The 27,943-nt window shown below is 39.7% G+C and overlaps 1 protein-coding gene across 7 annotated transcripts in view; it reads left to right on the top strand.

Moving 5' to 3' along the window:
* SULF1 (sulfatase 1) overlaps positions 1-27,943 on the top strand; it is a 121,878-nt gene that overhangs the window by 65,896 nt on the left and 28,039 nt on the right. For all 7 annotated transcript variants that reach the window (XM_039379846.1, XM_027725410.2, XM_027725412.2 and 4 more), the window contains 7 exons: positions 10,572-10,723; positions 12,730-12,899; positions 22,846-22,996; positions 23,998-24,173; positions 24,699-24,827; positions 25,090-25,146; positions 26,134-26,263. In XM_039379846.1, coding sequence (XP_039235780.1) covers positions 10,572-10,723; positions 12,730-12,899; positions 22,846-22,996; positions 23,998-24,173; positions 24,699-24,827; positions 25,090-25,146; positions 26,134-26,263 — 965 coding nt within the window. The remainder of the gene's footprint in view (positions 1-10,571; positions 10,724-12,729; positions 12,900-22,845; positions 22,997-23,997; positions 24,174-24,698; positions 24,828-25,089; positions 25,147-26,133; positions 26,264-27,943) is intronic.

Genomic DNA, 27,943 nt, shown 5'->3' on the forward strand with positions numbered 1-27,943 from the left:
TAACTTCTTTGGACCTGGTGTTGACTCTGACCCATGCGCGGAATAGTATTTCAATCTCTGTTAAGCTGGTCTCAGTGAAGTTGTCATCTGAGTACAGCACTGCTAAACCTCTTTGAAGGCTTTGAAGAAGAAAAGGAGGGAAAAGAGAATTGGCAATCACCGCTAGAAAAGGTGGTGAATTTGGCCTAAAATATAAGCTTTGTCTCATGACTTATGTCTCAGAAATCCTTTCTGCTCGATAAATGGCTGCTTCATGAAGGACCTGGCTTTCATGTTCTTAAAATTTACTGTCTTATTGGTTTGTCATCTTAGCTTTGCACAACTAAAGGCTTCACACGTAAACTGGACAGAGCTAGTGACAGAGCTCTGTCACTAGCCCTCTCTGCCCTTCTGGGGGTAAACACTGTTTTGGGCATATCTTCTGCACTACCTTGTATTAAGAAAGCATGTGGAGATGTCCACTAAATACAGACTAGGCCCTCTTACACTGAAAGGAAAAAGGAGTCAAAAAAAAACGGAAAAGAAAAGAAGTCCTTTTCCAGAGGCAAGCAGAGAGAACATCAGGGTAGGTGAGTTTTACCAGAGGGCAGGAAGGATTAAAAGAAAATAGAAACAAATGAAAATACTTGTATGAATCTCCAATTCTGACCTAGGTACATTGTTTGACCCAAAATACCATGGCCTCAAAGATTTATCTTTCTACTCCTTGTAAGATGAACCTACCTTCTAATTAAGCCGCAATTATTTTTTTGAGGTGGTAGTTTAATTAACAGCAGATCTTATATTTTTCAAGGATACCGTTGCCTTATTAAAAAGTCATCAAAAGTGTGCTAGCCAAGTAATAATCTACACTTCACAGCTAGAAAGTTTAGTAAAATTATAATGACTCAAGAATACCTGGGAGTCAAAAATAATTGGGAGCGAAAATGAGAGAATTGTGGAGAGAAAGTGGCTACACCCCACACAGTGTAGTTGTGACTCTGTTTTGATGTTGCAGATGTTATGGGCACTTATCCTGTGCATTTCTACATGTTTTGAGGGTAAATCAGTAACGCCCTCAATGGAAAACTGAGACAGAGAAAGAGCAGTGAATGACCCAGGGCAGTCACAGTCTGGTGACAGTCCTGATAAGGCACTTGACTAGAGAGCTCCAGTCCGAATGAGATGATGTACAATACCTCCAACCTGGTACTCTGAAATGATGAGAATTTAACTCCCACTTTCTGCATATAAGTCCGTGGAAATAAAGGGGTGGGGTAGTGTTTATACAATGTCCTCACTTCTGTTTAGTCCAAATAGTTTTCAGTATCTATAAGGCACTCACTGTCTAAACCTGCTGTAGCATTAACTAAACCCTCAGTATTGCAATTGATCACATGTGGGCAGACTGTTATGAGAGGAGTTCTGAAGCCACGAGGACTCCACACAAGCACAGCAGGCCATTTAAAGAGGTCTGAAATGTGCTCTAATAAACTGCAGTTATAATTGGAGCCCACTGGGAAAACCTGGCAAAGAACAGAATGTTTTTTCTTTCCTTTTTCTAATTTACTCTTCTACTCTGATGTGACCTAAAGGCAATGCTGGATTTCATGGAAACATCCCTTTTTGAAGATTATACATTAGTGCTAAATCATAGGCAGGAACTGTGCTGGGCACTAGCAGGGCAGGCAATATTCAGAAGCATCCCTGCCAAACCAAAATCACTTTTGCTTCTAATTATCATTTTTTAAAATCCTTAAACATTTAAGGATTGTTTCAATGTTTACAGTTTCCCTTATTCACAAGCTGGATGCTAATGCAGAAATGAGCCAACTGCACAACTTCTTGATTGTTAAAGTCCACAAAATTGGTAACATTAAACTGGAATTTGTAGGAAATAGACACAGTAAATAGGTAGAAAGAGAAAAGAAAGTAACTCTGGAGAGTTTCAAACAGATGACACATTTGTTTTAATTACATAGGTTCCAGCTATTCATACTAGAGAGAAAAAAGAGTCACATTCAAATTTTGTGGAAATTGTGAGAAAAGCTTGAGAAGTTTTCTTTCATTTCATAGTTTTAAATGTCAGTAGATAACCCTTCAGCTACTTAGATTTAGAAATTTGATTCATAAGATTATTAGATGCAGAAGTTAGAGATTTTGCTTTGTGCTTTCCAAAGTGTCGGCTGGTTTGCTGTTCTTTCAGTCTTACACTTTCTTCACCTTCTGCTGTCCTGTTCTGTTCTGTCCCAGTCCTACAACATGTAGTCTTGCCTCTCAGATGTGCCTTTTACTGTTGCCAGTTCCCACTGTGTTTCACCTACACAAACACAAAGGAAAATCCCAGGAGTGCACTACCTCAACCTTGGCTTCCTCCAATAGGAAAGGAGAATTGTGCTACATCTTAATAATTGAGAAGTAGCCAAGCATAATCTTAGTATTTAAGAAGACAAAACCATCACATGAGAACAGCCAATATCCAAAAGACATAAATATAATTAGTATTTTATTCTTAAATAGTGTGTCATGCTTTGTATACTGCAGTATTTTACATTTTTGCCAGCTTAAGTTTCATCCCTTTGCAAATATGAAAAGAAATACAAGTTTAAAATCCTTACCCTGACTCAACATACCTACACATTCAAAGCCCTCTCTGCTTAACGTTGCTTTGTAAAATTACTACATTTAAATCCTCACTCCTCTTAGCCCTTCACAGCCAGTGTAACCGTGCAGGAGAGAATGGGAATCTGTGTTGGCTCAGCAGCTGCTGACAGCCTCACAGCATCATGCCAAATGCATAATGCTCTCCCTTTATGGAATCCCACCTGAAAGAACAGGGATCACCAAGTTAGGCAATTATTTGCTTTCACTTTTTCAATTGTCTTTGGGAAGATGTATTTCCCAGTATTTTATTTCTTGCTCAGATGTATCAGCTGATTAGAAAAACATTCAAGAGTCATGCATGTGAGTGTTCTGAGGTCATTCTCCTCCTTTTGTGTCAAAAAAATGCTAACATAGCAAAGGTAAGCAGCTCAAACATTAATTCCTAAATGGCTGCATTTGCAAAACTCAAAACTCAAGAAGTGACTTTACACCAAGATGCCCTTATCTGGTATGTTTTGACATTAGTCACAGACTTCTGTGTAGTGCTGAACAGAAATGGTCACTTGGTTGACAACTAGCTAATGTGTTCAACAGTACACATCAGCGTGTCCATTGACATCTGTCACTTATGGGTACATTTCTTAGTCTAATGACCAAAGAGCTAATAAAACACAAAGATGACAGGAGACTGAAAGCTAAGGAGTATTTAAACTGTGCACCACTCCCTTCTGACACACAGGGACAAGTTAATCTTTCATAAAGGGAGCAAAAGCTATGCCTTCTGAAGGTGTAGGCAGACAATACGTTTCCTCTGGAGGCAAAGCCAGTGTGTTTCCTGTTCACAGCCTTACAGCACAAATCACTGCCAGCACATGCTATTTTTAATCTGCATCATTTCAGTGACCTAATTTGTATCCTGCCTCATGCACCCTTTCAAAGCAGAGAAAGTGGCAGAATATGATACAGAGGTGGGAATGAGTGAGCAGAGAATGAGTCCTGGTTTTCAGATTATTTCTAAAGTGAAAATAAAAAGAAAGAGAACTCTGAGCTTTCAGGTTCTTCCTTCATTGGTACAAAAGAGTCTGAGAAACATCAGACATAATTTAATCTGTAAATATTTAAATAATTAAAAATACACCACACTTTTCTGAATAATTTGCACTTTCAGTCAACAAATAAAAATGTATAAATGAAAGTGAAATATGGCAAATACGTGCACATAATCCACAAAAAATGAAATGTTGAAGAGGAAAAAGGCCAAAAAGGATAACATGCAGGATTTTCTAGTTCTATGGTATCATGTGAAGTGAAACTTTTTTTGTTTTCTGTCCAGGACCTCATCAAAAACCACAGCCTATCTGCCTACTTATGCTTAAAGAAGAATCCTATGCTATTAAATATCATACAGAAAACCATACACTGAAAGACTTTTAGCAAGTTTATGTATTCAAGTGCTTCATTTAGGAAAATCTGGGTAGAACATTGTCTGTGGAACCATTTCATCTCTTGTTCACATGGCCAAATTGTGGTCTTTAACTACATAATAAAATACCACTTCTTGGAGGGTGAAATTTCCTCAGTTTTAAAAGAGAGACTAGTTCTATCAAGAGATGCTGATTCTTGATCAGCGTGCTGATGATGCTGGCATCTGCAAGGATGGGGGTCTCAGATCCTCTCTGCAACACTCAACTGCTCACTTGCTGAGGAACTAGGTAAAGTGGGTTTTTATCACACACATTGGGTCAGGGATGCAGCTATAGGTTTTCAGATGTCTGATTAAAGGAAGATACCAGTGAGACTCAGGAGTCCTTTCAGACATTGTTGTGTCCTCCCTGCTGTTCGAAAGCACTTCTGGCTCCCTTTGTCCTACCCTGTTAGGCAGAGCAGTGTCTACTCCTGTTTTCTCATCCCAGTTTTCTGGCCCTGTAAGACATCACCTTGGCCTCTGCTCTGAGCCTTGTCCCCCTGCTTGTCTGTCCTCAAGTCATTCCCTCTCTCCCTCCCTCCCTTCCCTCCCAGGTTCAGTCAGTTCTTGACAGACATGTCCTGTTCCCACTGCTTACCATTAGCGATCTCCTTTCCCAGCCTGATCAGCAAATCTGCTTCTCCCACCCCTCTTGTCAGTCAGTTTCTTGCTCCTTTCATTGTCCAGTTTCTTGGTTGACATTGCAAGTCCTGGGCCCCCAAGCCCCCACTGCTTTCCCCCCTCTCTTAGCTCCTTTGCTGGATTCCCTGCTGTTCCCCAGACTGCTTGTCCTTATCTGGTCACCTCCTGCCCTCTGCATTTCAATCAACTTTCTCCCACCTACTGACACCACTCACAGGTGGACAGGGAATAATGTCCTGAGGTGTCCTGATTTCCAGCACATGCAAATCTCAGGGTTTTTATCAAAGGATTCTAATAGATGCCTCCTTGACAGGGAGTCCATCATGTCTTTGACAGAGTTTCTGCTCTCAGTGCAGAGCATGTAAGTGCTATCAAATGAAATCTCACATAATTTTTTTCAGATGTTAACCACAATTCCTTTTCCATTACTACAGTTCTCAAAGATGGCTACTGTTTGGGCTAAGAAGTTTCAAAAAATTCAACCTGCAGCAGACACCCAGTGTGGAAAATTTAAGTCCAAGTACAAGAGAGTTATAAGCACCTAAAACAGGATCTTATAATGAGAAGTGTCAGGCAACATCAATACTGGAAAGTGCTACCAGCTTGGTCGATCATACAGGCCTTGTTAAAGACATCACCCAGTCTAACAATTGCTGTATCAAGTTATAGGTTAATGCCTCTTGCAACTACTGAGTTATAAAATGTTTAATGATCTTTTTGGTTGCAATGGTAAACCTGGCAGCAACTGGGAAAGACCCACAAAGCTGGAGAGCTGTGTTTAAGTTACAAGACTGGAAACTGAGAAATCTGAATTCTTGGCAATGCCACAGGCTTCCTTCATGACTTAGGTCTAGCGGAAGGTTAACCTCTTGGTGCCTCAGTTTCCTCACCATATTTTTTTGGGGACAATGCTTATTTCATTTCCTGGGTGGTGCTGACATACTAAGCTGGCTTTCTGCACCTCTATGATGTGATACACTAATACTCTGCAATTTTACAACAGAAGGGAAAAATCAAACTTCTTGGGTTTGAATCTATGGCTTGCATAATGGGAAGAAAGTAAGGAGGAATTTACTGGAATAATCCGGAAGCTGAAGCTATGTTGGACTCTGTCCCCAGAAGCACAGAATCACTGTGTGTCAGCCCTGAAATGTCATATAAACAGTGCTTTGCAACTCCTGTAAATGGTTTCCTGACTTTGTTAAAGGAAGTGGGCTGTCTACATAAAGCTCTTGTCTGGGTCACGGTGACTAAACCTTTCTACAGCATGCCTTTTTAGAGGTTTGGGTTTGTTTTAAATCAGAAACATTCCCATAAGCCTCAACAAATAACAAGGGTATAGAGTAAAATATACATCCTTTGATCCATGGAAGTGCAGAGATGTCTCACTAGTAGATGTAGCCCAGTTCACCTGTACACTAATCCAGTAATGCTGACAGGAGTTAGAGGACTAACCCTATTGTGTAATACTGTAAACATTAGTCATAATTGCTTGTAAAAAATGTTGGGGAAAAATGTCCCATGAATTATGAGAATTTGAATCACATTCAGCTGTAAGTATTCCGTCTTCAAACTCCAGAGATCTCCTAGGTCAAATTCTCTTTGTCTTGCACTCATTGTAACTGCCTGGATCTCTCAGTCCAGTTCAGAAATCATTAGTTAATTGCTAAAGGGAAAACAAAAATTTGTATTAAGACATCTATTCATGTTAGGTGCAAACATGTATATTCTGCAGCCCCTCCAGAGATACATAGATGTCTGTTCACCATGCCATGTGTTGTTGTTTGCATAAACTTAATTGAATGTACTCATACAGAATACAATTATTCTGATATATTAAGCTACACTACATGTGATTAAAAATAACAATGTGTCCTGGGAACAGTTAGCAAAACTGCCAGAATGCAGATAAAAATTGTGTTATTAAAATGCAAAAGCAGGCATTTATCTTTCCTGTTATCCCTATGGGGGCCATTACATGCAATAATGAAAAGATGTCCCTTGAAATGGCATTACTTTTTAATGAGGTTTTTACCTATTGAGTAATCTCCATTTTACTAATTACAAGCAGAAATGGCTTTCTAAACCCTCTAACTGCTGACTATGAGCAGCTTTTAAAGCTGAGCTTTCCCAGTCCGTACTCAGACTTGGGCAATTCAGCAGGTGTTGGACTACACCTGAGTTAAGGATGGGGGTTGACTCTACAAGCCAAGCATGTGAAGACCCAGCGTTTGCACATCACAGTGTCAGTTCCTGGGCGGTTCTATGGCATATTCCATAGTGTTTTAGTTGTTTACAGTCCTTTGGTTAAACAGAAGACAACTAGGACACCCATCATGATTATTTGCTGATTGTTATTTGGCCCCATGGACACTACTATACTTTCCTTTTACTCTGGCACTTGTCTTCATTCAGACCATGAAGAGCCAGACACTAAGTGCCCCAGCTGTGACTCACTCAACCTATCCTATACTCAGTGGTACTCAGAAAACCTCATGGTGCAGGGCTGAACTCTTATATTTCAGTAAAAGCCTGTCTTTTCCCTTCATCTGTATAATTACTCATATCCTCCTGAGCTTTTGACCAACAAATCAGTTTTGGTTAAAGCAGTTTGGCAAATGCAATCCATTATCACAGCCACTGGAGCTTCTGCTGGTATTCGGGGCTTTGCTACACGTTTGACATGGGAACTGGTTTACTCTGCAACAGGGGAAAACATCTATTTCTGCAAGCTGTCATTCAGGGAGCTGCTTAAAACTTGACAGCGCTGAGATTATTTTTATGATAAAATACTAAATCATTGCCAAGACAAAGGTGAATGGTTCAGGCTGTCAATCCACAGTCTCATAGCATGCACCAAAATATGGGGTTCAGGGGGCCAAAAGTGAGCTAACAAAACATTATTAAAGTTAGAAAATTAAGTAATCTAAAGCAAGGAAATTCCAAGATGAATTGGCCTCCACCAGTTCCAAGCCACCCTTTCCTTTTCTAAATTCAGTTTATCTGTTCTCATCCTTATGCCCCAGGTCATTTCATCTCTGCTTTTTATGCTGGTGGCTTTCTCTCAGGTAATAAATATCAAAAGAGAGAGGAGAGAAGGAGAAAAAGAAGTTGATGGCTCTTTGTTTTAGTGCCAAAACTGAAACTGTGGGAACCTTCTCAGGTCCATAAAGGAACACCCCATGGTGATGTTAAACTGAGAAGCTGGAGTAAGACTTTCCTAATCATCTGTGTGCTACAGTTTTTTGGAGCTTGGTCATTCTGAGACATTTTCATAACCACCTCCGTTATTTAAAAAGGCACTACATCATAACCTGCAGACACTAGAACTTCTTAGAGAAAAGCTTGACAATGATTTTTAAATGGGCAAATCTGTTTATTTTCCCCTAGCCCTTTCCTTGGAAATTGCTGAACTGTTTGGCTAAAAGGTTCCATAGAGCAAAATGCAGCCTGAGTCAGATAGCATGGAAACTTATCATCACTAATGATTGAAGTTTGGCAAGACTGTAAATAGCAGAGTCCAGGTCTCTGTATAAGTCAATCTTAATAATAGATGGGGCAATCAAACCATCTTATATGATAAATGACCATAACTCCCATTTCAAGCTTGAAAGCCTCTGATGATTGTGGGAGGCAGGTTGGCAGTAGAGCCCTCAACTGATGAGCACGGCACTCAGAGGTTCCCCAAGGTTGTGCAGTAGCTGCTGATGAATCTGGAATGGCACTCGGGAGGGCTGACCTCAGATTTCCCCTGTAACCACAGACTGTCCTTGATTTTGCTTGGCTCAACAATGCTTCCTCTCTCTCAGTCACGTCATTCCCCCATACTTTGCTGCTGTCTCTCTCTGACTTCATTTCCCCTTCTACTCGTTCCTTGGCTTCCCCTCTCACAGTATTACAGCCTTTACCCTTACACTTTCCCATGACATCTGACTGAAAATTTAACCCAGTTTGGCTGCCTTAGAGAGGGGCATGGTTTCCATTCCAGGAGAAAACAGTGCTGGGCACATATTTCCTGCCCACTGTCATCCACCCTCTTCACCTCACAGTTCTTGACTTCTGGTTGGCCTCAGGAAAATAAAGGAGACAGGCTGGATTGCTTTCTTGGTGGCTGTGGGAGGAAGATCTGGAAGCCTGGTCTAGTGTCTGTAGGACTTGTTTATATGTCACATTCCACGTGGTATAGGAAAGTAAGATTATATATGACTATAATCTCTGGTTAGTGACATTTGGCAGTTCCACAGTTGGATTGCATCATATTTATGTTGCCTCAGGCAAGTCTTAATTGTGAACATTTTGATTTTTCCACCAATTTTCCCAAGAAGTTCCCCATGCCCACATCAGTTAGATCTGAATAATTTAAGGCTTTCCACAAATGTGCTCTTTTGGTAAGATTGAATGTGTCTCGGTTGGATGTGAGGTTTTCCAGTGTGACTTCATTTCCTAGTAGGAAACAAGTACGGGGGTTTGAGGTGTGTCCCATGGCCCAGCTGAGAGACAGCAGCTCTGGGCAGCAGCTCTTTGCAGGTAGGCCTGGCTGCACTCAGGGTAGGGAGTGGGGCACCGCGAGGGGTGCAGGGAGGGAAGCAGCTCTTACCCAGAGGAGCTGCACCCCTGTAAAGGGAGAGATCTGTGTCATTCCCTCCTCTTCAGCAGTTTCTCATTTTGTGAGCGCCTGGAGTACCAGTGTGCAGACTGCTGGGGACAAAGGCAGCAGAACTGCTGGCAAAGGTGACCCTCCAGGGTCTAGTAAACTTCAAGATAATTAAAGATGGAAACAGTGAAGTTACTGAGACATCCACAGAGTAACCTGCTGGGACTGAGCTGGAGATAATAAGTCCCTAAAAATCCAAGTTGCGGACCTAATCAGATGTTTTGTCACCACACTTCCCAGGCAGTGGAAAAGCAGGGCAGAGCCATCTGAACTGACTATTCTATCCAGGCCACAGACCATACATATGCAGCTAAAGACCTTCCATGCCCATCTCTCCCTAGAAGCAACACGGCTCCATTTGCCACGGTGCCATGCCAGCATTAATGCTCCTTCCCAAAGCCAGTTGGCTGGTTTTTGGTGTCTGTCTTTGGCATAGGCAATCCACACTTCCAGATATCTGGGAGCCAGCTGCATTGTGAGATTGCTTTTCTTCTTACTTCCTTCCAGAGGAATTGACAGGAGCACTTACAAACCCTCCCGGGCCCGACCGCAAAGGCTGAAATTTTTAGTCTGAGTGGGTTCTGACTTGTCACCTAATGGAAAAAAATACAGAGAGTTTGGCAGGCCAGGTAGAGGTGCTTGACCTCCAAGCCTTTGTCTCTGTTAGTTTTGCCTTAGAGAAGATGTGGCAGCAAAGCAGGGTGGGCGTTCTCTCTTGCTCTACCCAAATGTGTCACAGTAGGATGGAGATCTGGACTTTTCAAACCTTTTATCAAACTAGCAAATGTAGCCAGGATAGCAAGCCCAAACTTTCAAGTTAGAAGCCGAGCTTCAAAACATCACAGAACTTGCTTAAAACCACAAGGTGTTTCTCAGATATATCCTCTGGGCGCTGAGTTTTTATTCCATATTCAAGTGGAAATGAAGGGCAACATACTCTTTCTAAAAAAAAAAAAAGCCTGAAAACATTTCACATGAGCACTAGATTCTAAAAGATTAAGAATAAAACGTAGAGTCACGAAGGCTTTCAACTCTCATAAAACTCTGGAAATAACTTATTTTAATTTCAAAACCCTCTAAGCTATAAAAGGAAGATTTTTGGTAAAGCAACTCTGACTCATTCTAACACATTTTCTCTTCATTCATGCATTCTTTTGACTCAGACTAAAAGACTTGGATTGCAAAGCCTCATGTGTGTGTGTGTTCTTTTTTTTTTTTACTTCGCAGCTTTTTTTGGGAAATACCTCAATGAATACAATGGCAGCTACATCCCTCCTGGGTGGAGAGAGTGGGTTGGATTAGTGAAGAACTCTCGCTTCTATAATTACACCATTTCTCGCAATGGTAACAAAGAGAAGCATGGATTTGATTATGCAAAGGTATTTTCCAGACACATAAATGCCACATGATTAATCCATATAAAAATAGCTTTCAGATAATTAATTAACCAGGTAATTAATTACTTAACCAAGTACAACCATGAAATTGAGATGTCATTTTCTCTCCAGGGCACTGCAGATCAATTTCCATGTGAGAATATTAATCACTCAACAGAAGAAAGTTTCCCAGGGCTCTTCAGTAGAGTCTGATGATTCTTCCCTCTCGCTTTCCCACCCTCCCTTCCTCTCTCCCAGAGAGTGATGGTTTGGTGGCAGGAGCAAAAAGTAAATAGAAACCTTTACCCAAAATAATTGTGCCCCTTGCGCCACTGAACTTTAAAGTTTGCTGAGTGTTGTCACTTACTACCTGCAGGAGAAACCTTAGTTAATGTTGTTCTCCATTATACAGTGCACACCAAAGGAAGGCTGTATGCCTGTGGTGTCAGACTATGAGAATAGATAAGTGCAAGAACACAGCCACTGGAAAAGTTCAGAGCTTGTGCGTGCTCTTGACAAAGTGTGGAAAGTATGCCAAGGTGACCTGCCCACTGCCATGAAGTTTCTCGGAAACGGTTAGGAGCGCAGGTCGCAGACTTTCCAGCCTGCAGAAGGCAATCTGGAATTTCCTCAAACTAGCTCAAGGAAGATGATACAGATGTTGCAGCTGTGGTTTCTGACCCATGTAATGAGATTTTATTGGAAACTCGCAATGCCTGTTTCTGATTTTCCCATCCATAGAAATTACATGATACTGATTATATATTTATAGAGAGCAAAAAAAAAGAAAATAAAGAGTACTGGTTAGTTATACGTTCCTTACACACACAGTGTATGTAGCTAGAATAAATAGGGAAGCAAGAGTGGATCATATGCTTTGGGAGAGCAGTCATATAGGCATTTCACTTGAACAGGCCACAAACCCCAAAATTATCACAACCCTGGTGCCTGGCACTCATTTTCCATTTTGGAAACTAAAATATCACTCACTGTCTCTTCCATATGCTTGCAGGGTTTGTAGCAGCCAGGGCTACTGTATGCACTCCAAGTTTGCTACAGGAGAGGGGAAGGGGCAGGGGGACAGGGAGTGGGCGAGCGAGGAGGTCACAGCTGGTTGGCTTGTCCTAGCACTGACATGCGACACAGACCTTGTCCCTGAGGCTCTGCTTTTGCAGCTGTTTGGGGCCTCGAATCCACAACATAAGATTAGTCATGCCTGGAAGTGCTTGAAATTACAAACATTGTCTCAGCACTTTCTCAATGAAGCTTGCACTAGACCTCCAGGCCAACAGTGAATACTCTAAGGTGGCAGGTGGTTTAATTTAAGTTTTCATCTTTTTTTCTTAGTTCCATTTCCTCCCTTCCCCTTGTAGGCTTCCATTTGCCACCTTGGCTGTAGGTTAAGCCAGTTTATTAGCGAGTCACAACCTTAATCTCAGCAGCTGCACTGCTTAAAGTTGCACAATTAAATGAACAGAGCCCGCAGGAATTCAACTGCACCCTGCATTCTCATTTGCAATTTCTTTGATAAAGATTTTTTGCAATCTGTTCCACTTTGTACAGATGTGAAAGTAGAGTCTGAACAAAGATTGTGCAAGAAAGGTTTATGTAAACATAAAACCAGAGTCAATGTTAGTTGGGAACCATTACCTTGTGAAGTGTTTTATCAATGAAATTCAAGAAACATATATTTGTCAGTACAGTCTGTCACTTTAAATGTTACTTGGCACTATATAACGAAATCTGGTAATCAAATTTACTTAATGCTTTCTTTTATATCTGATTTGCAAAATACCATCTCATTTTATGTGGCATTGCTTGCTTAAGAAAGTAATTACTTCTTGGTCTCCCCTATGCTCCCTCAAATCATACATCTCTTTGATGGTATGCTTTTACTTCCTGATCTGAGCTTTAATGAGGACTTGAAAATAACATAATAACATGATAGTATGTGATCTAATTAATCATGCACTTTGTAACTTTTGCTTTGTGTTAATCGTATGTTCCAGGACTACTTCACAGACCTAATCACTAATGAGAGCATTAATTACTTCAGAATGTCTAAGAGGATATATCCCCATAGGCCCATAATGATGGTCATCAGCCACGCTGCACCCCATGGCCCCGAGGATTCTGCACCACAGTTCTCAGAGCTCTACCCCAACGCTTCACAGCATATGTAAGTCAAAATCACATACTGCCAGACCCACTCCTTGTGCCTGCTTCTGTGAGGAATTTGTTTATGGAGACATTGCAGGAACAGAGAACTCAAATATAAAAAACTCATAGTAAGCAGTGAATGTTTGCTTGGCTTTTTGCTGTGCTTGCTCCTTTTGCGGGGGAGAGTGACAGCTCTGACCATTATTAAAGCAGAGAGAAGCTCTTTTCCTCCTGGGAAGTTGTGGGAGATTAAAAGGTCAGTATTTGGCTTTGTAAGGGCAGCTTCTTACAATACCCTGAAAATATGTAGACACAGGTCAGGATCTGTTGCAAAGATATTACTTCCTTCATTTTCCTCTAAGATATGTGCTTCCTGGGCTCTAACAAACTGAATGCATTGAGAGTAAAAACACCCTTTTGAAGCTTTTGAGTGCACCAGATTTGTTTATAGACTAGATAAGGGCAGATTCCCAAAATAGCTTATTAGACTGCATTTTAAAATAGCATCCTTAATCTTTCCTGGTGATTAAACTATAATGAAAAAAAAAGAATTATTCATTTTAGTTTTAGAACTGAAAGCAACTCTAGCTAAAAATCTGTAGATAGTCTTGGATTACACATCTTGCTTCATACTTTAAGTATTCTGTGTCCTTTTCCTTACAGTGAGATGCTATGGAAGTTTTCCACTGCACTTGTGTCTACCATGGGTTTGTAGACTGGTCTTTCCATTTGTTCTTAAACAATGTCTTTGCACATCAAACCCTACCTTAATAAAATATTACAGCTGGATTGTACATTGATTTGGTGTCTCTAAATGAGGATAAATCAGCTTCCTAAGACAGTTGGAAAGCTTCTTGATCTGCAAATTGCATTTTGGGCACCCTGCAGTAGCTAATTCCCTAGGATGTTTTTTGTAGTTATATTAACTTCTTTAAAATTGCAATGTAGCAGTTACTGCATAACTGCATATATAAACTGATCACTAGTTGGGGCCTGAAAGAGATTTGCTGTTCATCGCATATGGTTAAATATTTGTTAGTTGGTATTTTTTTGTCCTCTTACTGGGTGCTACTTTCTAGATACACCACTTTCCCTGACCTCATAATCTTGTGTTCTCAATGATTACACATTCCTGAGATTAGACTTTGCAAGTAATGCAAATCAGTCAGCCATGTTTTGTAGTTATTTAGATATTCAGAATAATTTTTACCTGTATAGAGAACTAATGAAATTGAGATATTAGTTTGCAAATAATAGACATGAACACATAAAACCTGTAATATTGGGTTGTATGAAAGAACTTTTTAAGTCAGTATCCTAAATTACATGCTCCAGCAGAAAGCAGCAGGGAATGCTTAGGGGGGAAAAAAACCCCACAAACTTTCTCCTCTGTTTTTCCAGCTTCTGAAAATCATCACTTTAGATGAAGCATCTAGGTCAATGTGCCCCATTCTCTTTGCATTGGACTGATCTCTTTTTCAGTTCTGATGGTAACCCCACCATCTTGTGGCAGCAAGTTCCATGGTGTCACTCCCTGCACTGAGGACAAAGGTCTGCCTTTTCTTTCCTTCTAAACCTGGAGCTTGGTTATGCCACCTGTGTCTCTTACTTCCCATCCTGTGAAGAATAATGAATAGCCACTACATCAAATTTAATGGATCTCTCACATGTCTCCTTTCGATTGCCACTTTTCATAGCAAGAGAGTTATTTCTACTTGTTCTCACCCCGTTCAACAGATTGCTTCCCATTTAGTGGCACAGACTGCCTGGCCTCAGGCAAGCCATCCTGTCTGCTGAGGGACTATCCATCATACAGGAGGGTAGGATTCAAACTGTTTCCGCTCAGCTGTGGGGACCATGTCTGGAAGAAAAGCACTGGAATCATTGAATCTCCCCCTACATATCCCCAGGCCAAAGCAACTCATTTTAGGCTCCTTGCTCACTGTCTTCTGAAAAGTGCTTGTAGGAACTTGCTTTGGTTTATCGTGCTTTTGACACTTTCTACTGCTTGGTGTTTTCAGCCTACTTGTTTTCTAGTTTGTGCTGCTAGACCAAATGGATTTAGTTAGTCTCCAAATTTTTAACTACCTCTCCACCTTATACAGGTTGCATGTTACCTCCAAAGACCAAGAGAAGATCCTAGTTATCTGTTCGAGGCTTAGTTTCATTTAAGTACTTGAGTGTAAATTAATTTTTGTTTGTGTAGACTCCTGGGGTCTAAATATCTTGCTTTGCTAGGCTACTTGTGAGAGCACTTGGCTGTGCTGCTTCTTTTCTTCTGGTGTTGTTAATTTCTTGGCAACCTTCTTGCAAAGATTTTTTGCTCTATTGACCTCAAGAGATCCTTGCTACGTTGTTTTGTGTTTCTTATTGCACTGACTGACTGCATGTGTTAAGTTCAGTCTGCAGACTAAGAAATGAGACAAAATGAAGATAAACTGCCAATTTGTGTGGCTGAAGATTCCAAACAACTGATTCCTCTACCAAAAATATTATGTTCTAGCAACATGCTCTAAAAGATATAAGTAGTTCAGTTCTTACAGAAATATTTGGTGCTCCATGTGAAAACAGCACAAGAACAATAAAATCCCTCCTGCCAAGATTTGTGTAATTTGAACATTTAACCCTTAGGTTTTCTTCCTTGGTGGTCAAGCACCATTTGAATCCCTTTCTTTCTGACCTTGGGTGACAGCCATCTGACCTTGGATTTTGTTTTTAAAAATGTAGTTGCTGTATCATGTTACTGTAACGCCTACCTCCAACAAAGAAGGGAAACCAGGTCAAAAGCTGCTTGCTGGCTTAACAAACTGAGATGGAAGGTTATACCTACAAACCAAGGATTAAGATAGCCTGTCAACCACATGTGAGGGGAAGTTTTGCTTAAAAGAACAGTAGCTGAAGCAGACCCTTAAATTATATGATGTCTCTTTGCTGGTAAAGTGCCATTTGATTGAAATTCCTCGTCTAAAAATTAAAAAACAAACAAACAAAACCACCAAAAAAACCAAAACAAAACACCAACCCACAACCCAGAAGTTTGTTTAGAAGAAGTTTTCCACTGGCACATATGAAGAGGGGAGTGGCTACTCCAGCTCAGGGAGAGTTCTGCCCTCAAATGTGGGTGTCTGTTGGTCTCAGTTCCTCCCTTATCAACATGGCAAGAAGAAAATCAAATGACTACAGTAGCACAGTCCATAAGATTTATGAAAAAAAATCAGAGCCAAAAAGAAAATGAAGAATTACATACCATCATTATGTACAGTCCTGTCCTCCTCAGCACAAACAGCCTGCTGAGTAGCATGAGAAGTCTTACAAGGACAAGAACAGTAATGATGTGTACACTGTTTAATTATTAATATTAAGTGATTCCTACTAATTCTTATTAACTCCGGTTTACAATGAAACACAAACTATATCTTACCAGAAGCAGCAGTCTATTTTTTTTAAGCTTCAGTTCTCCCTCTCACTCTCCCACTTCTCCTCTCCTTAAAATATGTCCTATTTCTAACAACTAAAAATATTTCTGAAGCTTTATCCTGGATGCTATGACCATAATGAGTGATATTTTCTGAAAATAAATCATACTAAGGCATGTACTCTAGCTCTGCCCAGAAATCACTTCTGTGGAAGAAAATGGGACTGGAGAAGATGTACTAGATGAAAGCAATGCATAGATTTTTTTACTGTGGTAATGAACATCATCTGTGGGAGAGCAGAGTTGGAAATGTTGTTGTTAAATGTGAAGTTATGTCACACGACAATAGCGTTCCGTCAGACAGCTAAGCAGGAAAGCTCTGACTCAAAGGGTGCTCTAATGGAAGCCTGAATTCTCAGTTATGCTCAGGGCCTCTGGCACTTTAACTTCCCTTTACCTTCCAGTGTGAACCAGTCTTAGGGGAACTGTGAATCAGACCTAAGCTGTTTATAAGCTGTGAGTAAACAAACATTAGAAGCAAAAATCTGCAGGAGGCAGGTTTACTGAAGAATGTAAAAGATGGAAATCTGAAACACTGTTGGCTGGGCTGAGTTAAAGATCCTTGGGCTGAGTTAAAGATCCTTGGGCTGGCAGGAGGACTGACAGCAAGATTTTATGACTACTTGGAAGAAATTCTATTGCCAAGATAGAGATCTTAGGAGGAACAGATAGAAATGATATCTTGGGAGAGATCAGAAGCCTTCACAGGCTAATGTGAGAAAGGGTAGATGATATGAAAGGCAGAACTTTATATTTCCATTTAAAGATCATATGATAGGTGCTGATAGACCTGGTGTGGAGGTAGTGGTGTGTCTGCAGTAGCAAAGCACGAAGAGAAATGCTCTTGCACCTCTGAATTCCCGGCAGAGTCTTAACTGTGATTTTGGGGTGTGAGGTGACTGTATCTGGAGTCCCTGAGGCCGAGTCTGAAGCCTCTGGCAGTTGCAATGGTATGTCTTGTAATGTGGACATTTGACCATTAGAGTGGAATCATACATTTGCATCAGTAATAAATCTTGACATATCAATGTCTTGTGTCACTGCTGGCCTGAGGCCTGCTTGGACTCCTGACGTAGAGAGAAATGATCAAAATTATCACGTGTGTCATTACGAGTGTAGCTTGAAACAAGACTAGAAGAAATGGGGTGAAATAGAAATCTAAGTAAGATTCTAGTTGCACAATGAGGTTCTGCAGCAGCAACAAATAATGTTTCTTAAAATAGAAAGGTTTTATATTTAACAGGTAACAACTTTTTTACTTCTTTATTCTGAAATATAGCAGTTGTGTTACACTTCAGAGTGAAACTTTCATACCTCACATCCCCAGATCTATAAATATCACTGGGTTTAAAGATTTCCCTTTTAAAAGGCAGCAAAAGAAGACCCAGTAGGGTGAAATTCAACTTCACATTAGTACAGACCATGGCACTGGTCATGTTGGGGCTTTTTTACTTTTAATTTTGCCCAGAATCTGGGCTTCCTGCTTTCCAAGAACAGTGTCTAAACCTGGAAGTCTGCTTTCCCTGGAAACAAAGAATTTGCTTCCTTCTTTTATTTACATTTTTTTTCTGAAGAAACATGACCACTTATGCCATATTTGCTAATCATATTTCAAAGAATAATAGAGGTGTTAATTCTGTACAGAAAGTATTAATTTTTTTCAATCAGTTTTACTGTAGGTATTACTTTAAAATGTTGTTGACTTTTATTTTTATGAAATGAAAATGTTCCTGGGTCACCTAAGTACTGTATTATTTTCATTAATGGGAGGAGTCCCAATCCAAACAGATTAGCCAAACACTTTGGGGATTAAAACCCCTGAGAACTCTATGGAATTATTAAAACCAATATCTTTTAGGCAGTATTTTTGTGAACATAATTTTCTTTTGTTGAATAGAAACAGAAGAGAATCAGGAGATTGTAAATAGGGGAAAAGACAGATTTTTACTGTGAGCAATTGAACAAATGTTTGTAAATATATTTATTTCTTTCCACATTAACCCATCTGTTAGAGACTTGTATATATTTAGATCAATTTTTTGGAAAGCAAACTAATTTAAAGTTGTACTGAATTCTGGAAGCTCTTAAAGCATACTATACTCTCTTTTATTTCTTTTCCACATAGATACCACAACTGGCTAAACAGCAATAGTCAAGTTGAATCTCCCATTATTTTCTTAAACTGTAAAATATCTTTTAATGATATTTTTATATATTACATATTTATGTTATTTATTTATATAATATTTTGCAAAAAGGTTATATTCCATTTATTTCATTGAATATCACAATTCAGTTCAGTTACTAGTAGAAGATAGTGAAATTCATTTCTGAATTATTTGCTGCTTGGGAACCTCATTTTAATAGATCCTCAAGTACAAACATCCATTGTTTTAGGTTGTTGGGTTTGGATTTTTTATTTCTTGTCGAACTTAAAAGTTATTGTGGTACCTTAAAAGCCAAATAAGATGCATTCTTTATTTTGAAGTTCAATTTTAAATATATAAATATAACAAATATGTTGTCAGAAAGAGTTACTGAGGCCTTTTGACCACAAGGTGACTACTAATACAACTCCTTTTCTCTCAACATAACTATAAGTACCTATTTGAACTGATTCTTACAGATAAAGAAATGATAGATTTTGTGGTGAATCTTCCTTTAAAGAGAAAAGTGCACTAGTGCTTAAAGATATTTACTCCTTCCATAGCCTATAGAACATTTAATTATCACCTTAGATGTTTCTGTAAATTTATTTACACAGATAGGTGAATGATTGCAAAATCTCAGGGTGAATTACTGTTCTCATTATGAGGATGTGTTTGTGGGAAAGTGTCTGACCATGTTCAACATGTGTTATTGTTACGTATTTGGGGTTTTTTGTTAGTTACACTGGGGGTATCGGTTCAAAATGTTTTGAATCTGGCATCTTCCGGTGTCATCTGTCATGAAGTACCAAGAAGTCTCTGTGTATTAAGTTCTGCATAGAATGTGTTGGACAAATGTAAGTGGGCAATTGAGCAATGTAGATTTGCCCAGGTTAGTATGTTCTACAAGAATGACAAATACTACAGTAGCTCCTTGCCAGACTTAGAGGCCATGGACAACCTGAAAATAGTGGGCTACCTGACACTGTCTGCTGATCATGAATCAACTAATGTGCTCTGCAGAAGATAGCCTCTGTGATTGAGGCAATAGAAGAAGGTACATACCTTCAACTTTGTACTCCCAGTGCAAAGAGGAATCAAGGAAATATAAATGTCAGCGTTACCTTACGGAAGTATTTGTCAATACTGAGCAAAGTCGTTCCCAAAATGGAAGAATAGAAACAGTGACTGTACTATGATGACTTTCAAGGGCTTATAACAGCTAAACATTTAGCTGATATCTCCAGCTGCTTCAAAAAAAAAATGTTGTGTTAAACAATTATCACTGACAGGGGAGAGGTCTTTTTACATAGAAAAGTTTTCAGAAATCAGCAATATTCTCCCCAGGATTCACCTCTGTAGTGTTTGTTTGATTGTTTTACACCAAAAAAAGGTAGATAGATCTGAGGGCAATGTCAGGTCTTGTGGCTGGAAACCAGTGCCATTCTGGTGGATTTCTGAAAGGCCCAATAAACAGGGGTACACAGGGAACACAGAAAAGCTGTGGGGTGTTGGAATTCATTTCTGTCTCTTCCCTAGTACTCTTTTTCTGACACTTTGGACCCCTGTTTCACATTTATCCATCAACCAGTGACACTGGATGTTTCACAGAAAGTCCCATTCCCTGAGTTGTCTGGGAGGAAAATTCTGCTCACTCTCTGCCTGCTGCATTTCTCACCCAGAAAATTCAAAATGCATTTGGAAAGTGTCTGTGAAAGGTTTTAACTGCCCTGCTAAATCCTTGAGTGCTGCTTTTAAAGATTATCCATTATGTGGAGGAGACTTCTCACAATGGCCTGGGAACATGAGACCTGAGCCTGCTTCAGCAGCTGGCTCTCCTTCCTGGCACAGCAGCAGGCTGTCATGGTGCTGCCGGCTGAGCATAGCTCACAGCCACCTCATCCCTCTGTGGCAGTGGCACTCAGGACTCCACTGAAAAAAGGAGGGTTTTACTAGAAAATGCTGATTAATCAAAACTGAGCTCTTTCGTGGGAAAACATCTCATTTGACAAACTTCCAAAAAACAGAGGAAAGTTTGCACTGGAAGTATCCTCTTCTGTCAGTGTGCCTGATAACTGATAGGTGACCAAAACTCCTAAGATTTGCTTCTTCAAGGTCTGGGGCTCCATCAGTCCCTCTGCTAGGACTGCTGGCTAGCCAACAACACAAGGGCTGTGCTCCTGGGATAAATTTTATTAATTTTGTGGCAGTATTCATTTTAAAAATCAGACTTCAACCATGAGAAATTACAAAAACTTTGACCTTTCAACATGAAATAAAAGAATTCCCAGCAGAAAAGGAATTCTAGCTTATGCTTGTCTTTGCCAAGTAGGGAACCAACCTTTTCATACTTCTTAATCTCTACCAAAGATTGAAAAATCCTGTGATACTGTTATCTCACTTCTCTTTTTCTTGAGGCTAATGGTTAAGTAGATTAGTCAAAACTAGCTGTGTGTACTAGAGGCATACTTCTCAAATTCTCAAAAAATGGTCTCCACTTAAAATGTGGACTTCATTAATTTATTGCAGTTGACTACAAGTCTATTATGTTATCCTTTCAGCTGATTTTTATCCTTGGATTATATAGTTATAGATTATCATATGATATCTGATACAGTAAAATCAACTGCTTCCACTATTCTGTGATCACATATAACCATGTTAGGAAATGCAAAGGACTGGTCAAAGGTGTGACTTTTAAGTTGAATCAGTATACACTGTTGATATTGTTCAGTGCAACCACTGAAGAAAAGACAACTACACATAAATATTTCAATGGGGAAAATGTACCTTAACTCACATTATGATTTTCAGTATCTAAACAGTAAATTAATATTTAATTACATTTTTATTATAAACTGAAAAGAGAATCACAAGAATCAAATTAACCTAATAACACAACAGCATTTTTTTCACTTTCTATTTATGTCTATTTTTCAAATGTAATGCTGCAACTCATGTATTGCATACTGCAGTGTATTGGAAACAGGAAAAAAATAACAGCCAAAGAACTTAATCAAAATGACAAAGCCTAGATTCCTTCTTCCTGGAGAAGGAAACTGCTCATACATAGGTGAAAACATTATGGGACATGGCTTTTGTTTGATTTCACTTCACCTTTATATCTAGCATGTATGCTAGGTATTAAAACTGGATCGATGGAGAGCTTTCGTAACCTACTTGTCTGTACAGCAAATTTACTTGGCATATTTTTTGCAGTACCTTTTCTTCCAAGGAGGTGTATCTGTGAACATATTCTTGTTTCTTATATGTTATCCTTCAAAAATTCACTGGCTATGGATAGAACACTGCTCTTAAATCTTTCCTTCAATGTTTGTGCAAACTCCAAAAGCATCATTCTTTGCTTTGGATAGGACTCTATGCCCTTACTTATTCTTAGTACTAGTATCAATAGCAGTGTTAGCTCAATAATGTTGTCATAGTTCATGTTATGCTGGTAATGCAGTGTGCTTTACATTCACATTGAAAAAACAGTACCTTAACAGAATTTAAGGTATGAATAACTTATTTTGGTATGGGTGGGATTTGCATGTCTACCACATCACCAGGCATCACCGGGACATAGCTTAGATGAGGGCTAAGGGCAAGTAATGGAGACTGAACATGGATCTGGAGGAACAGCATTGGCTGCATCACTTTCTCAGCTCTCTCATTCAAGGCCACCACATGGTCTCCTGTCAGGACCCTATGCCCAGGAACTCAGTCCTGGAGGGATTGCACTCAGGCTCCTGGTAATGCCTGCACTCACCTCTGGTGATGGGAAGGGAAAAAGTCAGTGTTTTCACTCTTTGGGGCATCTTGAAAACTGATAACACTGGTGGTGTTCTTGGTACTGACTACTAAATTTCTCTGTCCCACTGAAAAATATCTTTCTTTGAGTTTTGTTTAAACGTAATTTTCCTACTGGATGCATCAGGGCAGCTTACCTTAATATTAAAGGGAAGCATTTATCTTTGAACTCTGACTTTCTTAATTTTTCTGCTTATCTTTATGGGATGCATCATTCAGATAAGTCTTTTTAATGATTACAGTTTTGTTGAGTAACACATTTTGGCATATCTCAAATATTAACATGGATCTTGTAGTGATCTTTGAGTCTGAAAGAAAGCTCAGAAAGCAAGTGGTTAAAAAATTTTGAGGAAGTGATGCATGAACCAATGAAGCTTGGAAGCCACTGAAGTGATGTTTGTTGGTATTTGTCAAATATCACATGGAATTTGTAACTTAACTGCTTGTTGGCTATTTCTGTGCTAGAGGAGTTCCCACCTTCCTCTGATGCCTGTAATGCTGCACAACTTTTCAGATCCGTTCTTTTCCTCCAGCACTCCCAGCTATAACTATGCACCAAACATGGATAAGCACTGGATTATGCAGTACACGGGGCCCATGCTGCCCATCCACATGGAGTTTACAAATGTCTTGCAGCGCAAAAGACTTCAGACCCTGATGTCAGTTGACGACTCTATGGAAAGAGTGAGTTCAAGAAACTACTCTGAATACAATCTTATTAGTCAGTAACTAAATTCATTCATTCATTCTTTACCTTCACCAACCACATTCCAGGGAAAGTCATTGTTCCATGAGGAATTACTCCACTTATCCCCAGTAGAAATGAGTTCTGGTTCTCTGCAATATAATGCCGAGCTCCTAACTTCCTTTTTTAATTGCTGGGTCAATAAACTGATGATTTTTTTAAAGGGAAAAATCACTGGGCCTAATATAGAGCCTGGTATTAACAGAAGATGCATCACCTGTGTGTACACATGGATAGACACAGGTGCACAGATGACAACTTCTATTCATTTCACACACTCCCTTCAAAGTTTGTCCTTCAGCTGAAATCTGGGAACTGGCAAATCACAGCAACTCAGGTGTCAGTCTACTGGTGTTTGCAGAAGTTAGGCAATGCAGTGTACAGCTAATTATAGGTAACATGATACATGAACTATTAGGTGTACTTTGTATGACTTTTTGTTCCAAAATCAAGCACCATGACCAAAGATCTTCCCCTAGAGAGATTTCCTTAAACTTTAATAAAAATTTACAGCCTTTTCCCAAGCCCACAAGTGTAAGGAATGAGAAAGTTGTAGACTAACACAGTAAATCAAATCTGAGTACCTTTTCCCCTAAAGCTGTAGCAGACTTTTTTCACAAGCTCTGAGTACACAATGAATTTTGGACATACTAATGCAACTACGCCATTATTACTGTATTTTTTTCTATTCTGATTTTCTGGACCTGTTTAATTGTCCCCTGTGTCAAATGTGAAATTGAACTTGTAAGTTGATTTTTTTAACAGCACAGTAAAGACAAGATGTAAAAATACCCATCCCGAAAACATCTGTGTAAACAACCTCATTGATGCCATGTTTGGTTCTGTATATTTAAGGCTTATAAATGATGGTTATACATGATTATGCACAAAACATGTTTTGCTACACTTTACTCAGAGTTCTTTCTGTGCTGTGTTGCAGTTACACCAAATGCTTGCAGAGATGGGAGAACTGGAGAACACCTACATTATTTACACTGCTGACCATGGTTACCATATCGGGCAGTTTGGACTGGTCAAGGGGAAGTCAATGCCGTATGACTTTGATATTCGAGTTCCTTTCTTTATTCGTGGCCCAAGTGTAGAGCCGGGATCAGTGTACGTTCTCTTGTGTCTCTAGCACAGCTGTTGAGCCTGATGTAAAATGTTTCATAGAGCATGTAATTATCATTCTGTCCAACTGTCTCATAAAGAGGCAGGTCTTTCACTTTGCATGTTATGAATAAGTTATAAAGGAGATGAGAAAATTGTGTAATGCATAGTCATGTAGTGTTAGACTCTGGGTTTTGCTTTTAAAAACTATGTGTTCATCTTTACTGCTCACCCTGTGGTTTATCAGAATGAATGGCATCATGCCCTCATTGTCAATGAGATAAGAGCAGTGTGACTGCTGTACCTCCTTGTTTTACTGTGCTAAGCTTTTTCTTTGTGATGACAGTCTGCAGTACTGGCCAATCATTCTGAGTTGTAGACTTCAAAGGAGGTTTTCTAAACTTAGCACTTGTGTAGAGCTTTACATCTTCAAAGTCCTGATAAACATTAATTACCATTCTATTTCCAAGAGAATGTGAAGACTTACATATCAAACACATGACAACTTTGACTGTTTCTGTTGATTTGCAGAGTGCCTCAGATAGTTCTGAATATTGATCTTGCTCCAACAATTCTGGATATAGCAGGACTTGACACACCTCCAGATATGGATGGCAAATCTGTCCTAAAGCTTCTAGACTTGGAGAGACCAGGAAACAGGTGGGCCCCAACACTGTTTTTAGCCAGTTCAGAAGCAAACACCTAAGTAAATCAAAAACTGAGTGGAAAAAGGGACTCTGTGAAAATGAGCTGTGTCATGGCAACGACCACAGCTTTCCCATTCAAAGAGTCTCTTAAATAGCACGTCTATAAAATGGCAGGTGTATATATAAGTGGAGAGTTGTTTTTTCAAAAATAAGTTGTTAACACTAGCGGTGCTATACATAAGTGCCAGCAGTAAATATTATTATTTTACTTTCAGGTTTCGAACGAACAAGAAGAACAAAATTTGGCGTGACACATTTCTGGTGGAAAGAGGGTAATTGTTAGGGGTGAGAGAGTTTTGGGAGAGCATGCCTGCTGGGAACACTCTCTTGTACATGCTTTCCTTTCTGGTCTCTCCTCTTCCTTTTTATGGTCAGAGAAGTAGTAAATTTTGCAAGCAAACTGACAGGCCTGACTTGTTTCCTGGTTTCCCACCACTGCCTTTGGAAGGTGCTGTGCTTCCAAATCCCTACCTTGGAAGAAATTTGAAAGTATGCTTTTCTGGCAACTCTCCTAGCCTCTTTCCTTAACATTGTGCTCATGCCCACTTATACCATCATCTGATTTATTTTCTTACCAAATCTCTGTTTCAAATCCAGCTGTGCAGAATCCTCTTATCAATTGATTTTGTATTTTCCATCATAGGCTGGAAGCATTCCTCATTTTTGTTGCAGCTAAGAAAAGAGTTATGTTTAAATGAGATTTGTGACTATAACTGTTCCTCTTTTCACTGATACCTCCTTAGATCCTCTCACCTTGCCAGTTGTTGTGAAAATTTTCTCTGGGTAAAATTTTACAGCAATTATCTTTTGGCACTTTATGACTTTACAGATTGTGGAAATCTTGTGTGATGTATTACGAAACAGTGCATATAAGACACATTGTAATATATAAGGTACAGCCAAGCTAGTGCTGAGTATGGAAGTCCTATCGTGTCTTCAGCTGAGTTTTTCAACCAGGCGAGTACTGCTTCAGAGAGTTTTGCCTTGTGAAAGAAACCGCACTGATGTATGAATGGTGATGAACTATACCAGTTTGACATGTTTTAGCAACCCTTGTTTCTCTTCGGGCAATTTTCAGCCAATCACCTGAGCCTTTTTTTCAGTACCTGACCTTCATCAAAGGTCAATAACAGAAATGTGGGGATTTTTTCCCCGAGAAGACAGTAAACCTTCAAGTAGCTTTGCTTTTCAAGTTACATTCATCCTCTTAAGAGTTTAGAAGAATGTATCTAAAATGTTCAACTTTATCTTTTTGTAAGCAAATTTCTACGCAAGAAGGAGGAATCCAGCAAAAACACTCAGCAGTCTAATCAACTACCAAAATATGAGAGAGTAAAAGAATTATGCCAACAAGCAAGATACCAGACAGCCTGTGAACAACCAGGACAGGTAAGCAACAAGTAAATGCAGTCTTCCAAGAGCCATAAGGAAATATGTACACTATGGATCAAAAGAATTTGAAGAATATGGCGTTTGAAAGATAACTAAAAGATCATTGTTGTGAATATCTCTAGCAAAAAAAACAAACAAACAAACAAAAAACCCAGACACAATGGTTGCTCTAAGCAGTGATCCTGTTTAAGGTATTGAAGGACTGGCCCTTAGTTCACTGTCTCAGTATAGGTCTTATGGTAGAACTCACATGCTCAAACATAACATGAAATGACTGCTTTTTCTTTGATTCAGTGTATTGCTAAATATGTAAGATTATCCAGTGGTAATTATGAGTAAGGGAAAGAAGCTTTTTGAGCAGTGAAAGCTTGTACTTCCTGGGCTAGTTCAGAATTACTGAAGCAAGCTGGTTAGTCTGAAGGTTACAAGTGATTTCATGTTTGTTTTTTTATTGAAACACCTTTAATAGAGGGGTCCCCTGGCTCAGAAATGGAGTGATTCAGGCAGTGATACTGCCTCAAAGGATTCAGGCAGTGATACCCATATCCAAGCATTACTTTTTCTTCTTGTAGCCTTAATTATTTCAGTATAATGCCTGACTCTGATACAAAGGCCTTATTGCCTGCTCATAAAACCAGAAGTTACTGCACCCGTGACTACTATGCTTACACCTTAAGCTCTGTAGTGCGTATACAGAGAGAGAGCTAAATTAAGAAACAGTGAGTCTGACTCCAAATTCTCTTCAGTACATTTTGAATTAATGCTATACCTATGGTAACATATAGAGATTAATTTACTGGGTAGATATGTGAGGGATCTGTATGCCTTCTCATTGACACCCCCTCCAACCATGCTGGGGCACATGCTGGGGGCCCCAGGCAGTGGCTTGTGCCTGCCTTGCTGTCCTCCTTCTCCATCCCCATCCCCACACACCTTCCCAGAGAAGTGTGAGGTGATTTCTCCCAGGCAGGCACTTGCACTTTTCCCTCAGATGTTTGCTCAGAGCACTGCAGCCAGGCATAGACCTGGCGCTGAAATATCGGTAGACTGTTTGGAAGGAGGGCATAAAGCCTTCACTGTGCTCTACTCCCCTCCACAGCCACCCATGGTGCTTTGCCCAGAGCAGGTAGAGCTCTGCACAGCAAACTGGAGGGCTGAGAGAAATGCTCCGTCCCTACCTTCTCCCTTCTCGTTCATTAAAGTGTTACAGTAAGTCTTGGTTAATCAGATTGGACTGGATTAGTGTTTTGGCTGGCACATCCTTGGTCAGGTCCTCTGTCACAGCTCTCACCTCACACATGCTGCTTAAACGCAGCCACTTTTGAAGGGATATACACAATAACACCGTCTCACCCAAGGGCAAAGTTCTCAGAAGTTCAGGCACTGCCATTGTAAACAGAGGTTAAATTTGAAAATCTGAACATTTTATAAAAACTAAAGGAGATCAATGAAGTCATTTAGACTGTTAGACGCTAAAATGTTTAGTTTTAAAGTACCAAAATATTTTCTTTGCAATTATTCCTTATATTTATTACCTCTCCATAATCCAGGTTTGGAATAACTTTACTTTTCCACACGTGAAGAGAAAAGGTTAAGTGTCCTGACCAGATATCACTGCAGGAAACACTGCTCACAGCCCTGTTCTCAGCCCAGGGCAGTAGACCATCCCATATTTGT

This window comes from Pipra filicauda, unplaced genomic scaffold (assembly GCF_003945595.2).
Source record: "Pipra filicauda isolate LSUMZ 115617 unplaced genomic scaffold, ASM394559v2 scaffold177_size2800117_pilon, whole genome shotgun sequence".
Classification (NCBI taxonomy): Eukaryota; Metazoa; Chordata; class Aves; order Passeriformes; family Pipridae; genus Pipra; species Pipra filicauda.